This window comes from Bison bison, unplaced genomic scaffold (genome assembly GCF_000754665.1).
Source record: "Bison bison bison isolate TAMUID 2011002044 unplaced genomic scaffold, Bison_UMD1.0 scf7180017864379, whole genome shotgun sequence".
Lineage (NCBI taxonomy): Eukaryota > Metazoa > Chordata > Mammalia > Artiodactyla > Bovidae > Bison > Bison bison.
Window position 1 is genome coordinate 9,852,388 of NW_011494951.1, and position 17,740 is coordinate 9,870,127.

The window sequence follows — 17,740 nt, forward strand, 5'->3', positions numbered from 1 at the left end:
AGCCCACTTGGGCAGAAACTGTCATGTGGCGATTTCTTGGCACACGTCAAAGTGCCCACACCAGCTGCGCCCCTCAGAAGACTTAGTGCAGACTTGGTGTTTCTTCGCCCCGGGAACCTGTGTGCCTTCTCACCTTGATCCCTGGCTGCCCGCGTCCCGCCCCCATCTCCAGCTGGACCAGGGTCACTGAACCCTGGCTCTAGCGACACCTGGAGCCGGATCCTTCTTTGTTGCTGGGCTGCCTTGTAGGACTTTTAGCCACATCCCTGGCCTCTACCAACGAAGAGGTAGAGGCTGATCAGGACATTAAAATTGCCTCCAGGTGTTACCAGATGTCTTGAGGGCAAAAGAGGCCCAGGTTGCTAACAGCTGAGCACTCGGGAAACAGCACCGCCCACCCCTCTGTTCCGGAAGCCACAGCTCCTCTGGGTCCCGCTCTGTCTTTAACAGCAGACCTGACAGAGACCCACTTCTCCTCTCATGAGGGGAGTGAAGCAGAAGTGCCGTGGCTGCAGGAAAGCAAGAGCGTTTTCACAATAAACTCAAGGTTTCAGTGTCTGAGTCACCAACAACACACTGTCAATAACACCAGGGAATTACGGTTCGGTTTCTCCTGTGTTCAGGCAGGAATTGGAGAAACGGCATACTTCGTTTCTTAGTCTATGTTTTACGGGAGATGACTACAGTATCTCCTAGCCAAGACAAACAACCAAATCGGAGGCAACGTTCAACGTTACTCACTGTCCAGATCGTCAAATGTTTTCTCCTTAGGCAGGGTAAACTGGTCCAGTATGTAGTCAATTTGCTTAAAAAAAAAAAAAAGTTACATGAAACCTCCGCTTGAGGTCCCAAGCCACAATAAAAAGAGATTTAACATCTGAAAATTAGGCAGGACTCCCAGGTGGCTCAGTGGTAAAGAATCCACCTGCCAAGCCAAGAGACAAGGGTTCAATCCCTGGGATGGGAAGATCCCCTGGAGAAGGAAATAACAACCCACTCCAGTATCCTTGCCTGGGAAATCCCATGGACAGAGAAGTCTGCCAGGCTACAGACCATGAGGTCACAAAGAGTCGAACACGACTGAGCAATGAGAACACACACACATACAAATATTAGCAAATCAGTGTTTATAAAACAGGTTTCATTACCAGAGCAATTTCAAGCAAACGATGTGGGGTCAATTATATTGCCAAGAAGAAAGGACAGTGACACCAGAGATACTGCTTTTTAAAGAAATCATGAGATCTTCAAAATGGTTAAGCACTTCTATAACAAGTATTATGTTATACCTTAATAAAGACAAAAAATAAAGTGAAATGAAATAAGAGCATGCATGCATGCATGCTAAGTCGCTTCAGTCATGTCTGACTCTGTGCGACCCCATGGACAGCAGCCTACCAGGCACCTCTGTCCACAGGATTCTCCAGGCACGAATGCTGGAGTGGGTTGCCATTTCCTTCTCCAGAAATAAGAGCACTAATTCTGAAATGAGACTTTGTACTCTTGAAAAAAAAAAATCACTGACTAGGCCTTTATTCCTTTATCTGCAAAATTAAAAGACAACACCTGGACTTCAGCAGGTTCAAATGTGATTCCAACTATACACGCAACTCCAAAAGGCCTCAGACACAAAGCGTCGGGGGAAATACAGGTTGTGGTCCTTACCCCTGGCACCACGTTCAGGAGAGTTCTCAGGTCGTTGAAGTTACTTTCTGACAATTTCCGAGTCTCTTCCACGTTAGTCCGCATGTAATGATTTGCGGCAAAACCATAGACGATCCCGATGCTGCAGGAAAGGGGATGGAGAAGAGGACACATTTACTGTGCCAGCCGTGGCCGGGAGACCAGACACAGAACAGCCCCGCAGCCAGGAGGGAGATGGTATTCCTGAAGAGCCCCGCCCCTTCACAAGCCCCGCCCCTCCACTGCCGCAGCCTTCCTGCCTCCAGCCCATAACCCACCCACCACCACAAGTGCACCCCAGAACAGGACTCGGCCCTCTCAGAGAAGGCATATCCAATTCAAGACACATTGTTCTGAATTGGAGTCAGTTCCAGTGAGGTGGATGAACCTACAGCGTGTTATACAGGGTGGAGTAAATCAAAAAGAGAAAAACAAATATCATATATTAACATATATATGGAATCTAGAAGAACGGTACTGATGAACCTATTTGCAGGGCAGGAATAGAGACTCAGACACAGAGAACAGACTTACGGACACAGCGGGGGAAGGAGAGGGTGGGACGAATGGAGAGAGCAGCATGGAAACATACGCATTACATTATGAACACATAGCTAATGGGAAGTCGCTGTAGATGCAGGGAGCTCAGCCTGGTTCTCTGAGACAATCTAGAGGCAGAATGGGGTGGGAGGGAGGAGGAAAGTTCAAGAGGGAGGGGACACGTGTATCTTATGGCTGATTCATGTTGATTACGGCAGAAACCAACACAATATTGTAAAGCAATTGTCCTCTGATTAAAAGTAAATAAATTTTAAAAGATATATCGTTCTGTTAAGTATGAATCTCATAAATAGAACAATGTTGAGAGAACAGAAGTTACGCAGGTTATAAGGCAGAGTGTGGAAAACAGTCACACTTCTGTACAGATGCGAATGTATGTATATAGGTTCCATGCAGCACATGTGCACACACACACACACACACACACAGGTACCACATACATACCACTGCTTCCCTCAAGAAGACTATCAGGAAAAATACTAAAATCATAAGATTGGCTTGGGCTTTCCCGTGTTTTTGGCTAATCTAGTTTGTCTTTGTTAACTACTGCATTGTCCAGGTTGAAAAGAAACACGAATTACTTTAGCATTAAAATGTTATATGAGAAGCTGCACATAACAGGGTACATCTTATGTCATTCCATTTTATGCAAAGTACAAAATCAAGCAAAATGATGAAGCTAAAAGTCAGTGGTTATATTTGGGGGAGGGGTTGGTAATGACGTAATCAAGTGTATTGACTGCATGGAAACTCATACAGGTGTGCTTATGATAATGAACACTTCTCTCCATGTAAGATGTACTTCTATAAAGAGTTTCAAAAACACTGCATGAGGGACTTTCCTGGTGGTCTAGTGGTTAAGAGTCCGTCTTGCAGTGTAGGGGACGCAAGTTCGATTCCTGGTCAGGGAACTAAGATCCCACAGGCCATACAGCAGCTAAATCCACCCGCCTCAACTACTGAGCCCGACCACCATAACTGGTGGCAAATAATGAATAAGTAAATAAATATTTTTATACACATACAACATACAAGACATCTGGCATGAAAGCTGCTTTACATGAAAATAAAAACCATATTTTTCAAGCCACCCAAAATGTCTACATTTTATTTTATACATTTTTATATATGTCTTAAAATTTATATATATGCCTATGTTTTATACATTTATCATTTTAAGGTCTCTTAATGTTGACTAATAACTAACAATCTCTTGACAAATTAATTTGACCAGCTGGTTTGTTTTTGTGTCAAAGCTTTTAAACATTAAAATATTACATTTAAAACTGCTAATCCCCAAGTTTCCGGGAGAAATGTCAATAACCTCAGATATGCACATGACACCACCCTTATGGCAGAAGGTGAAGAGGAACTAAAAAGCCTCTTGATGAAGGTGAAAGAGGAGAGTGAAAAAGTTGGCTTAAAGCTCAACATTCAGAAAATGAAGATCATGGCACCTGGTCCCATCACTTCATGGCAAATAGATGGGGAAACAGTGGAAACAGTGTCAGACTTTATTCTTTTGGGCGCCAAAATCACTGCAGATGGTGATTGCAGCCAAGAAATTAATAGATGCTTACTCCTTGGAAGAAAAGTTATGACTAACCTAGATAGCATATTGAAAAGCAGAGACATTACTTTGCCAACAAAGGCCCGTCTAGTCAAGGCTATGGTTTTTCCTGTGGTCATGTATGGATGTGAGAGTAGGACTGTGAAGGCTGATCGCCGAAGAATTGATGCTTTTGAACTGTGGTATTTGGAGAAGATTCTTGAGAGTCCCTTGGACTGCAAGGAGATCCAACCAGTCCATTCTGAAGGAGATCAGCCCTGGGATTTCTTTGGAAGGAATGATGCTGAAGCTGAAACTCCAGTTCTTTGGCCACCTCATGCGAAGAGTTGACTCATTGGAAAAGACTCTGATGCTGGGAGGGATTGGGGGCAGGAGGAGAAGGGGACGACAGAGGATGAGATGACTGGATGGCATCACCGACTCGATGGACATGAGTTTGAGTGAACTCCGGGAGTTGGTGATGGATAGGGAGGTCTGGCGTGATGCGATTCATGGGGTCTAAAAGAGTCGAACATGACTGAGCGACTGAACTGACCTGAACTGAATCTCTAAGGCGCTGTTGGCTTTAGCCATAGGTGGCAGCAAAAAGTTACATAAACATAATAGCACTGCAGAAGTTATCTGCAGAAGTTAACAAAATTGTTAGTTTGTAATGAACTTAGTTTGTAACCATAGAATAGAAGGTGTAACTATGTTTCTAAAGTTTTGCAAATAATATGCAAACTTTGGGGGAAAATCTGATTCAGAATATGAACACTTCTGCTTCTTCACCAAAAGCAGCATCTTAAGAATTATATGTTAATATTTTAACAAGTAGGGTGGCCAGCTGCCTTTTTTGCACCAAGCCTCAACTGTCCCCAGGACACCTCTCAGTCCTGCATAAATGAGTAATTTTTTGTCCCATTTCGGTCATGAGTCATTCCTAAAAGTAAGGCTGATCCCGTTACCAAAGAAGGGGGGTGGTAAATTAGTAGGTTGGGATTAACATATACACACTACTATATATTAAATAAATCACCAACAGGGACTTAAGAACCTACTATATAACAGGGAATTATGCTTCAGTTCAGTTCAGTTCAGTCGCTCAGTCGTGTCCGACTCTTTGTGACCCCATGAATTGCAGCACGCCAGGCCTCCCTGTCCATCACCAACTCCCGGAGCTTAGTATGTTGTAATAACCTATATGGGAAAAGAATGTAAAATACACACACACACACATACATATATATAGGAGAAGGGAATGGCTACCCACTCCAGTAATCCTGCCTGGAGAATTCTATGGACAGGGGAGTCTGGCGGGCTACAGTCTATGGGGTTGCAAAGAGTCAGACATGATGGAGTGACTTTCATATATATATACACACACATGTTCACACACACATACACATCATATGTGTATATATACTTATATCTATACATAAGTATATGTATGTATATATACATACATATATGTGTGTGTGTGTATAATTGAGTCAGTCTGCTGTATGTACACCTGAAGTGAACATGATACTGTAAATCAACTACACTTCAATTAAAAAATTAAAATTTTCAAAACAACAAATACTTTCACATAGCAATATTACACAGATGCATTGGTCTTTCCAAACTAACCCCCAACAGTCTGTAAGAGAATGCTGAAACTATTTCTCATGGTTGGCAAGGTGCAGCAGACTGCGTAGGAGCAGGAACATGCGACTCAGGGTCTGGTCCCACAACTGCCAACATCACACACTGTGAGCCCGAGAAAGGCCTTTCCTTGTGTGAGCATCAGGTGGTATCACAAAACCATAAAAGCCATTAGACCAGTGCTTCTGAGACAAAGGAGAGTGGTACTGCATGTCCATGAGGGCTCCAGGATTTTACATTTGCATTCATGCTGACAATAATCTTTCAAAATGAAATTAACAATAGTCTCTGGCACTTGGAGGACCACCTTCAAATCCATTTTCATCTGTCTTAAGTTTGCATTAGTATTCATGATGCTGAAATTACAGCAGAGCAATAATGCTCAGTCGCTCAGGCATGTCCGACTCTTTGCAACCCCATGGACTGGGGCCCACCAGGCTCCTCTGTCTATGGGAATTTTCCAGGCAAGAATACTGGAGTGGGCTGCCATTTCCTTCTCCAAGAGCAACAACGGCTATTATTAATAAATGATGTATTCATGCAAAATAAAGCCAAACAGCCCAAAACAGCAACTTTGGAGTAATGTCAACAGAAGGAAAAAAAAAGTTGTGTTACAGTAATATTCCTGAAGCTTTTCTTGCCACACCAAATTTCCACCCCTCTATGTGCTCAGTCAGGATCACCACCTGATACCCCTGCCCACCAGAGGACTTCACAAAGGGAGGCCCTTGCTCTTCCCCATCACGTCCAAGTTCTCTGTCATTCATCATTCTCCAGGCCCATCTTTCATATAAGTCAAAGCGCACTCGGGAAACAAGCAGCAAGCTCAAGTCCAGGCTGGATGATCTGTAACACCCAGCCTCCCACTCAGTCAGTTCAGTCGCTCAGTCGTGTCCGAGTCTTTGCCACCCCATGGACTGCAGCATGCCAGGCCTCCCTGTCCATCACCAACTCCCGGAGCTTGCTCAAACTCATGTCCATCGAGTCAGTGACACCATCCAACCATCTCACCCTCTGTCACCCCCTTCTCCTCCTGCCCTCAATCTTTGCCAGCATCAGGGTCTTTTCCAGTGAGTCAGTTCTTCCCATAAGTATTGGCCAAAGTATTGGTATTTCAGCTTCAGCATCAGTTCTTCCAATGAATATTCAGGACTGATTTCCTTTAGGATGGACTGCTTTGAACCTTTCATTGTATGGTTACAAACCCACAGTTTTGTTGTTAACTTTCCCTGAATCCCCTGGATAGGAGAATGCCTTGCCTTGAACTCCCAGAAGGCTCACCCTGAAGTTCTGACAGGTTTTTCTCACTTCATACTCTCTTTTGCCTTATTTTCACCTGTGCTGAACTGCCCTAAAAAGAGGTGGGAACTGCTTCTTGGTCAACCTTGGGTAACACAGGGTCTTGCGTCCAAGGTGGGTGCAGATGGATTTAAGGACTGGGCTTTGTTTCATCTGGTCCATTTAGAAGCTTAGCCATAGGTGCAGAATGTTCCAGGCAGAAACTATCCCTTTACTGAATAAATGCCTTCACTCCAAACATAAATCAGGAAACACACATTGCAATAAAACAGCTGACTTTCAATCCGACATATTTAAAGGCACATTTCTGTTACTCAGTTATGAATCTAATTAAGATGAAAGCCATGGATCATTTTTCAAAAACTGTACTAAACAGAATTCTGGAATAGAATTCAGCCAACTTTCAAAGCTGATTTTCATACTCACTGCAAATTTTATATTTAAGTTAAAGATGGCAAATTCAAATGCCTATGCAGGCAGGCAGAAAGCATGAAGGGCAAAGTGTATGGGCTGGACTAGGGGAACTGGGAGATCAGAGGTGGTGATGGCAGAGATTCTCTGTGCCTCTAGTAAGTGTTCCCTTGATGGTAGAAGACCAGACTTGCCAGATCTTCCAATTATTCACAAAAATCTGGAATCTAAATAAAATTTCCTATTTAAAAAAAATTTCCCATTTTTAAATACTACCAGCAAATCAAAGAAAAAAAATCTGAATACTACACAAACCAATTGTATAACTCTTATTCAAACAGAAACAGAGAATTAAGAGGGCTTCCCTGGTAGCTCAGCTGGTAAAGAATCCACCTGCAAAGTGGGAGACCCCAGTTCGATTCCTACGTCAGGAAGATCCCCTGGAGAAGGGATAGGCTACCCACTCCTGTATTCTTGGGCTTCCCTGATGGCTCAGATAGTAAAGAATCCGCCTGCAATGTAGGAGATCTGGGTTTGATCCCAGGGTTGGGAAGATCCCCTGGAGAATAGAATGGCAATCCACTCCAGTACCCTTGCCTGGAGAATTAAATTCCATGGACAGATGAGCCTGGCATCTACAATCCATGGGGTCGCAGAGTCAGACATGACTGAATGACTAACAGTGTCACCTTCAGTCAACTCTTAGGATATAATGATAATGAATGAATTCAATAAAATGACAGCCAATAAAATAAAGGGAATAAAATTTCAATCAAATGATAGCCAAATGACTAATAGTTCTCTGGCACTGATCCACAAAGAGATTTTAAGCTATAGAAAACACATACTTTTAGTTTGTACAACAAATCTCTTGAAGTTTTTAGCAGAAGATGGGCATTTATTTTATGATATATTAGCATGACACTTTCTATATTTTACATGGATGGACTACTTTTCTCTCATATACACTTAAAAGTAAATGTTTAAAAGTTTTTAGAGTTTCTAAACCTTTAAGACGGGTAGCAATTTTTTTTCTACCAATTCCTACTGACAGTGAAGTTCACCAATAAGAGCCAAATAAATGCTTTAAGTCTGTGACTGACCTCTTACTTTTTTAAAGATAACTTTTCAATTTCAGTTTCAATCTTAAACAAATAGCCTCTCATTAAAAAGTCTCGTGATTTTCCAGGCATGCTAGCTCGATTTCTTTTCTAGAAGCTTGTGGCCTCCAAACCCGGAAATTGACATCATATCCTAAGACCAACAACAAAAATTCACTTTGAAAACAGCCACCTTCCTGAAAATGACTGGGATTCAGTTTTCACCACAGTAACTGGCAAAAGCTGACTGGTATACTCAGCAACAACCGAAAGCTGGAGAAGTAAAGGCACAGCTGTCCTTTTTGTTGTTGCTTATAACCTTTTTGAAATTCTGAAAAATTCAGTGATGATAAATGCAAAGGAAAAAAAGGAGAGAAAACCTGTTTTTTTCTGGAGCAAGACACATCTGCTTAAAGAGTCCACCGTGAGACGCGGCGATGTAATCTACTGCTGATGGTCAAACAGACTTACGTAAACATACATCAGTGTCTGCAGAATTCGAACATTCCACAGCCGCCTTGGGAAAAGCTCAGAAGGAGAAACAGCATGACCACATACATTCCACGTATACCAGGGGATCTTTCTCCTTGATACCTATGCCTTTCTCAATTAGAAAGAAAAGATTTTAAAATTTTTTGCAAAATAGGATATATATTAAAAAAAACCCAAGACATTTAAAAACCAACTTCTTTTTGAATGTAACACTTAGTATAGAACCACAAAATGGGACCGAACCTGATAAAAGGCAAGTGGACTGCTCTGGGCTTCTGAAAGGACTTTAAAAAAAAAAAATCACATACAAAGATTAAATACCAGTGGTATTCAATCTCCACCGAGGTCTTTGGAAGCATATGCTAACACCTCTTTTTCTTTCTCCTTCTGCCTCATGATTTTGTGGACACTCCTTCTTCTCTTATTTTATCTCCTCTTCTGATTTTGTGGACCTAGTTTCTCCTCGTTTTTATCTAGTCATAGTATGGATATTTCTGTTTTCCTCTGGTTTTTAATCTTCTTGGCTAGTTTTGATTACTTGCAAACATTTAAAACAACTCATGATGTTGAAGAAACTTGCAACCAAGTAGGTGTTCTAAAAGGAGGACTTAAAAATCACTATTTAAATTTTAAAATTCAAAGTAAAGAAGTTTAAGCTTCTAGTCTGAATTTAAAGTAAACAAAACAATCTCAATACTCATCTTATTTTGACCTATTTGTAATTTGTATATAAATTCAATGTATTATGTGAAATAAATTAGTTTAAAATTTGTCACAGCCTCAAAGAGCGGGTCCACTCTGGTTTAACTATATTGAATTTAAAATTATGATATTCAATTATAAGTTTTACTTGAGTGGGGAAAATATCTTCACTGAATGTATAGCAGATTATAGAATCACAGAAGTATTTTTTAAAATGATTTTCTAAACTAAAATACACTCAAGAAAAAAAAAAAAACTCATCTAAATGTGTTTGATGAGTCTGAGTTCTCAAGAATAAAAAAATTTATGTAGCATTCATTTTATATAAAATGAAAGCCAAGCTTATTGCTGCACTGAAGCTTTAACATTTATATGTCTTTACAATACATGTATCTATATGAAGTGAAACTATTAGGTAACCGTGCTAACAAGAAGCCCCAAGGACAAGTATTTTCCAAAGACACTTTGTCACCTGAACCTCATCTTTGATGTCCAGGGGTGTGCAGAGAGGAAGAGATAGCACAGTTCAAGACTCTGGATGAATGAAGGATGTAAGTTTCAGGCTTCAAGGAAATGCACAGGGTCTGACTTGTCTTGGGCTGTAACTGACATTCCTCTGGTAGCTACTCCCCTAGCTTTTGGGTCTGCACATTCCTGAAAATACTTCAAACACAAAGCAGAGAGACTGGGGACATCTGGAATTACCATCACCCCAACCTTAGGCTGCCTTTCAGAATTCAGTGTCCAGAAGCAGTCAGATTCAAATTACAAACCAAGAGGCAGAGGCACAGACACACAGGGAAACAGGAAAGAGAGAAACAGAGAGGAACCCACAACCCTGCCTTGCAGACAAAACGCACACACAAACTCCCTGCTTGTCAACCAGGGTGCATGAAATTAGCTGGGGAACTTTAGTTCCCCAAATAGTACCTCTCTCCGTGCCTCCACATATGGCCACACTTTAAGAACTTTTCTTCTTTTGTTTGCAGCCAGAACTTTGGAACTTTAAATTGTTCTATTTAATGTCTGTTTTCTGCTTAAATTGCCCAATATCAGTTCTTTAGCAAAACCTGAAAAATCTTTCTCCCGGCTATCGAGCAACTGTGACGCTTGCAGACACATCCAGGAGGATGGGACTCGCCACTCCTCACTGTCTCTGGGACTCCCTGAAACTCAGCATCACTCATGTCATAGGCACTATTTCTGGATATGACACGCTTGTTGAATGGATGAGGGAATGTGGCTGCTGCTGCTGCTACTAAGTCGCTTCAGTCGTGTCTGACTCGGTGCGACCCCATAGATGGCAGCCCACCAGGCTCCCCCATCCCTGGGATCCTCCAGGCAAGAGTACTGGAGTGGGTTGCCATTGCCTTCTCCAGAGAGAATGTGGAAAGATGCCTAAATATCACCACCAGGGTGCCAAGATCATGAAGCACACTCCTCTGGGAGGGATCTGATTTGGGCTCAAGAAACCCCATGGACAGAGGGGCCTGGAGGTCTACAATCCATGGGGTCACAAAAGAGTCGGACACAAATTAGCTACTACACAACAATTGTCCTCATCTTAAAAGCAGTGTCCTTAGGATCCGTCAGTCCACTGAAAATTTCTGGCAGCAGCAGGGGCTGCCAGAGAAACAACCTAAATTATGAAGTGTGCTCCAGGCTTCACGAGAGGGGGGCCATATTATTTCCAAAAGGAAGAACACAGACAGAACCAGAAATATGCACATTCTATAACTGGGTAATGCATCACTAGGGTACGGGCACCTGCCTCCAGATTACCATGCAAAACACTGAAGGAAATGTTTAGAGAATGTGGTACACTATAGGAGCTACATTTTTTTTTAGTTTATTGAATTTTATTTTATTTTTTTGGCCACACTTCATGCACAGCATGTGGGATCTTAAGTTCCCTGACCAGGGATCGAACCCACAACCCCTTCATTGCAAGCACAGAGTCTTAACTACTGGACCACCAGAGAAGTCCCTAAAGGAGCTAGATTTCTAGATTTATGTATGTGTTATTTATTTTTAACTCAGTAATAGTCTCGATGCTATGTTTTATTAAACTGGGGTATAGTTGTTTCACCATGTCGTGTTAGTTTCTGCCATACAATGAAGTGAATCAGCCACGTGTATACGCGTCTCCCCTCCCTCCTGGCCCTCTTTCCCACCCCCACACGCATCCTAATGCTCTCGGCCGTCACAGAGCACCAAGCTGGGCTCTCTGTGCTGTCCAGCAGGTCTCCACTCTCTGTTTTACACGTGGCAGTGCACATACGCCAATCTCAACCTCCCAGTGCATCCCAAGCCCAGCCCCATGTCCACACACTCATTCCCTACTCTGAATCACAGTTTTGGAGATCATTCTCTCAAGAAGCTGTGACTGCAAGTGTAATTATCGTTTTCAGTGGGGAAAGAGGTATAGTGAACAGATTTCTTTCTCACAATGAGAATCTACATTGAACAAAGTTTAAAAAAAAAAAAGGCAGGGTTCCAGCATAATTGTAAAAATCAAGAAAACTGGTTATATGATTAGGAAGCTAATTCCATCCAACAATATTCTAATCTCCCAATTCAAGGACGCTACCCATCTGGAGGGCACAGGGTGTTATACTCAATATTTTTAATGATGTTTAAAAGAAAAGAACCTGAAAAGGAATATATATATGTGTGTATATATATATGTACACACACACACATATATATACGTATAACTGAATCACGTGCTATACATCTGAAAGTAACATACTGTAAATCAACTGATCTTCAATTTAAAAAAAAACAAAACTAACTTTTTTAAAAAAGATCCCTTGGGACATAAAGATAAGCTAGTAAATGCTTGCTCTGCCATCCCGCATGGCCCCTGTCTTGAGAGAGCTACTTAAGAGGAAGGAAGTGCTGTCCTGGAAGGCGAATGCTTTCTGCAGGCCCAGAATTTATTCAGATGTCTTCAAAATAAAAAAAGTACCACGAGGTTGGCTTATCACCTAAACTACAGCAGCCCAATGACAGTGCCAACTTCTGTTTATAGTGATGCACGGGACAAACATCTTTTTTCTCTCTTTTCTGTTTTTTGCGTTTTTTTTTTTTTTTTTTTTTTTTTTTTTTTTTTTTTTTTCTGTTTCTGTATTCTCTTGTTGTTTCAAGCTCATGTGCTTAACAGTTAAACACAAGTATTGTTCATCAGCCTCAGAGCCACTCAGCTCTTGTCCAAGGTTCTACTTGCCTTATGAACACACAGATCACCAGGAGGGAGATTGTAAAGTATTTCTTGAGGAAGGGACCACTTTTCTTCTGTCGCTGGTGCATTTCTCCACCACACTTGTTACAGCAACGACACAGACAAAAGAAAAAGCCCACCAGAGGCATCAGAATAACAAACAGCAATCCCAGGGCAGCACAGATAATAATCCCGATCTCATAGTAGATAATCTGCAAGTCAAACAAAAGAAACAGCACATACTGTGACACCAATTACACAGAGAACATTCCACAGTGAACACATTTCATGCTTTTTAACCTATTTGCCATCATGGGTTAAACCTTCAGGGGGGTGTGTGTGTGTCCATTTTGAAGATCCTTCCTGAAACAAAGGATACACAGATTTGAGTTGTCAGAATACGGGATCAAGCAGTTGCTACCTTCTTTCAGTCAGTCAGTTCAGTCACTCGGTCGTGTCCGACTCTTTGCCACCCCATGGACTGCAGCACGCCAGGCTTCCTTGTCCATCACCAATTCCCGGAGTTTACTCAAACTCATGTCCATTGAGTTGGTGATGCCATCCAACCATCTCATCCTCTGTTGGTTCCCTTCTCCTCCTGCCTTCAATCTTTCTTAGCATCAGGGTCTTTTCCAGTGAGTCAGTTCTGGGAAAGACCTTTCAACTTCCAGGAAAATATCCAAATGCAAAGTCAAGTTGCAAATGGTTTGATTTCAACCCCAAAGAGTTGGATATGACTGAGAGATTAACATTTCCACTTTCACTTTCAAAGGTACTTTGTTTTTAAATGGCATGATAAATTTTGCTAGAACTCCTTGCATAATGAATAAGCCCCGATGGCTCAGCAGTAAAGAATCTGCCTGCAATGCAGGAGATGCAGGAGACACTGCTTCAGTCCCTGGGAGGGAAGGTCAATCCCCTGGAGGAGGAAATGACAACCCACTCCAGTATTCTTGTTGAGAAAAGTCCCATGGACAAGCAGGCCTGGCAAGGGTACTGCCATGGGATCAAAAAGAGCCAGACACAACTGAGCGACTAAACACACACATACCAAGGGTGTTTTTCACCAGAAAGACAGAGCCAGCAGTAGTTATTCAGGATTCACAGTAGTTTGAATAGGATCAATTGATGACAAATCCAGCATTATAGAAGAATCTGGAATATTCCTAAATTTAAGGGGGGAAAGCTCAGTCTTTCCAAATCAAACATGTTAGTTTCCTCACCCAGGTACCGGGAATAAAAATACGTACCTTGTAAGGTCATCGTGAACATCGTAGAGCATGTACAGTTAGCGATAAGGCACCAAAGAGAGTACCTGCCACGAGCAGACGCTCCATAAGTGCCCATTTCAGGCCAGTGGGACGGGGCTCGGCAGCCTTCATCTCACATGTCCCTAGGTTCCTAATGGGCCCAATTTCTAGACACAATCACATGACCAAAACCTGTTTTCATAAGCACGACTGGCTTTATTCCAGCTAAGTAAAAATTAACACACCAGGAGGATAACACTCATTCTCGTTGCAGTCCTCCAATCCTCAAGCTACTCGTACCTACATATAGGAGGACGTTGTGGAAGAATGCAGAAAAGCTACAGGCTGGTGGTTTGCAACTCCTGGAGCAGCTAGAGAGCAAGACATTCTGAAGCCAAGCAGAGCAAAGGAAAACGAAACCCAAGTCTTGTTCCTATGAGCAAATGTGATGTCCCTGTGAGACAGCACTGACGTTGGGAGTCTGAGAACCTGCTCTGAATCCCAGCAGAGGTGGCTTTTAATTCTCTAAAGCAGGAAATGTTACATTAGGATTAACGTCGTCAGCAGATTGAGAGGGACAGATAATTAAATGAGCTAATGTGTAAACAACTAGCAAAGGGCCCAGCACACAGCAAATGTTCAATCAATATTAGCTAACTCTGTGGGCAAATACTTATTATGAGCATTAAACTAGGCGTATATGGCACTTGAATATTATCTAATTCCATATCATTAGATATCCTTTATTCTATAAGGTTAAAAGGATAAAAAGGAAAAACAGTGCATTTTTGATGCATTCATCAAACATACTCCTTACAATAAGCCAGATACTAGGGCCATGAAGAGTCATTACTTGCTGGTATATAACCCTCCCTTGAGGACTCATATCACTGGCCAATTGAAAAACCAGCTCTAGACACACCAACTCTTACTTATTCTGCTATCATTTCTCAGCAAGTATTCTAAATTATAACTATTTTTAAAAATTGTTACTACTTCTAAAGGAATTTAAAATCCTTTCTGAATTCTAGGAGACAGAGAACCCCAAATCCAGGAAAGGTATACTGAAATGTTTTAGATGCGCTATCTTTAGTTCCAGATAAGAACTTTATATTTTCTATATAAGCTTTCCAATGAAGTGAAGTGAAGCGAACGTTGCTCAGTGGTATCCTACTCTTTGTGACCCCATGGACTGTAGCCCACCAGGCTCCTCTGTCTTTGGGATTCCCCAGGCAAGAATACTGGAGTGGGTAGTCATTCTCTTCTCCAGGGAATCTTCCCAACCCAGGAATTGAACCTGGCACTGTAGGCGGATTCTTTACCGTCTGAGTCACCAGGAAGGACTAAATACTGGGTCGAACAGTATCTGGAACAAGATATGTCATTTCCAGAGTTCACGTCTAGACTGAAGTCTGGCCGAGATCTGGCAAGGACCTAAATATTGTCCTGATATACCAAGATTTCTGGAGGGCTTTGTGGGTTGCATTGAAAAGATGAAGATTTTAGGCTTGCCAAGATGGTTGGTTATTTCCTGGACTGCTGGAGCTGAAAGAGAAGATGCAGGCAATGGCAGAAACGAAAAGGAGACAAAAACCATCACAGGGAGACGACAGGGAACTGGGAGTTTTGGCAAAAGCATCACAGCGGGCTTTACACAGAGCAACGTGAAACAGCAAGCGAGGGCGTTACCTTCAGAGTCAAGACTACGTTTTCTGGCTGAGGAAGGCAGAGCCGTCGCAGAGTTTGTGCAAGCACAGGCAGCATGCATCAAGAAAACAGAAAACGTTACTGGAGTGATTAACCGCCACTGAGAATATTAACATCCCGCACAGAGAGAATCAAGAGAGAGAAGGACATATCAAGGAGCATTTATGAGAGAAACAGTGTTTCAGGGAGAGTCGAGTTCTAGGGCTCCCACTTGAATTTACACCTGGGTTTCTTGCAAGGCTCTTCATCAGCGTGCTGATCAGTTACGGACCCGGGAATGAGAGGGAAAGTTACAAACGCGTAACATACTGACCTCAGGGTCCCCACAAAACCAAGTCCGGGGCTGCCCAAACCCCAGAACCCAAGGCTCCACCTTCCAGGTATCCTTTTGCTTAGCAGCAGTCCGTGGGGTGCCGCCATGTTTAATTCAAACTGCCCCACGTGGTCCCATCTTGCTTACTCCTGGCTTCCTGCCCCCTTCTTCTGGGCCACTCGAGTCCCTAGAAAGCACCGTGCTCTCTCTCCCTTCCTCACTTTGAGCTCCCCGCTGCTTGAACATTATTTCCATCACTCTTCTCCTGAGGAAACTCAAGTCTGAGTGTGGATGTTGCTTCCTCCAGGAAGTCTATACTGATAACCACATCTGGGTTGGCAGTACATTCTTCCTTCCTGCTGCCATGGGGTCCTACAACCGCCCTTTCGCAGCCTTTCCTTCATATGGAGTGACAGCTCCCACATGACCTGCAGCTCCAGGAGGGCGAGGACCGTGACCATCACACTCACCGTCTCTCCCAGGTGCTCAGTCTGGGACCTGTCTTACGAGAGGTGCCAGATCACAATCAGACAAGCTGATGGAGAGAAGAGAGAAGGAGCCACATTGCCTAAGACCAACAATCCCTAAACAGTGGTCCAGAGATGGGGGATTGTCAGCGACAGTCAAGGACCGATCCATGGCAAAGTAATGAGCTTCCCATGATGAGAAATTTGCTTAAGTTATGAGACTGTCCCATGTTTTTTTAAAAAAAGAGGGACGTGATTTGTGCATGAAGGGGGGACAGAGTCATTTTTACACTTTTGCAAACACGGAGGCTGGGTTTCAAACGTCACAAACCCACCTGGATTGATGAGCTGACATTTACAAAGTCACGAGTCAATATCCCAGGACTGGTAGCTCTGGCCAGGTCAGGACTGAAGCCTCAGCAATCAGTCCCAAGCCCTGCACCTGACCCCAGAGGAAGCGCCAAGACAAGTTCAGTTCGGTCGCTCAGTCATGTCCAACTCTTTGCGACCCCATGGGCTGCAGCACGCCAGGCTTCCCTGTCCCTCACCAACTCCCAGAGCTTGCTGAAACTCATCATTGAGTTGATGACGCCATCCAACCATCTCATCCAAGACAGGGAAGCGTAGTAACTGAGGATGGAAAGAATGAGGAGGATCCAGCCCAGCTGAGTCTAGAGGATCATCAACCAAGAGGCTGGAGTGGAGCTGAACCATGGCCACACAAAAACCATTTCAGGAAGTCGTTGCAAGGAAACTCAAAGTCCTGCTGACAGTGCTGCTCAGAATATAAAAGATGGCAGGTGGGAGGGGGCAGGGGGCTGGGAGAACTTCCTCTGAAAAGTTTTAGAGGTGTGGGTGACACTTATAGGTCATCGGTGGGAGGTAATCCTAAGTCACTACCTAAATGATCCAATACCGTGCATTCCTTGAAGATAGGAACCTTGTCCTTTAATTGAGCAGGCCTCACTCTGACAAGCTAGGCTGAGAGGTTCTCCCTGCAGAAACCCCAAGTAAGCAGTGAGACAGTGATGTTCCCCTGTTTCCCTTGTTTACAGTCAGCCAGCAGGTGGAGAGTGTGTGAAGGGGCTGGCCCACACCCGTTGGTCCCCAGGGGAAATGTATCCTTCCATAACAGGGTTGCTTTGCATAGCTCATTTTGCATCACAAGCACAGGGCTTGGCTCACACCCTGCGTGCTGAAAGCTCAAGACGGAATGGATAAATGTATGTAATGGCGACCTAAACACCTCTGCATTACTTTACTAGCGTGTGAGATGAGTGCAATTGTGTGGTAGTTTGAGCATTCTTTGCCACTGCCTTTCTTTGGGATTGGAATG

At 43.1% G+C, this 17,740-nt stretch overlaps 1 protein-coding gene across 1 annotated transcript in view; it reads right to left on the bottom strand.

Annotated features, from left to right (window-relative positions):
- The window catches only part of PROM1 (prominin 1), a 151,431-nt gene that overhangs the window by 49,110 nt on the left and 84,581 nt on the right, over positions 1 to 17,740 (bottom strand). Inside the window, exons 6-8 of the mRNA XM_010857372.1 lie at positions 12,674 to 12,879; positions 1,666 to 1,786; positions 742 to 805 (exon numbers count right to left, since the gene is read on the bottom strand). Of these exons, the coding sequence (XP_010855674.1) occupies positions 742 to 805; positions 1,666 to 1,786; positions 12,674 to 12,879 (391 nt within the window). The remainder of the gene's footprint in view (positions 1 to 741; positions 806 to 1,665; positions 1,787 to 12,673; positions 12,880 to 17,740) is intronic.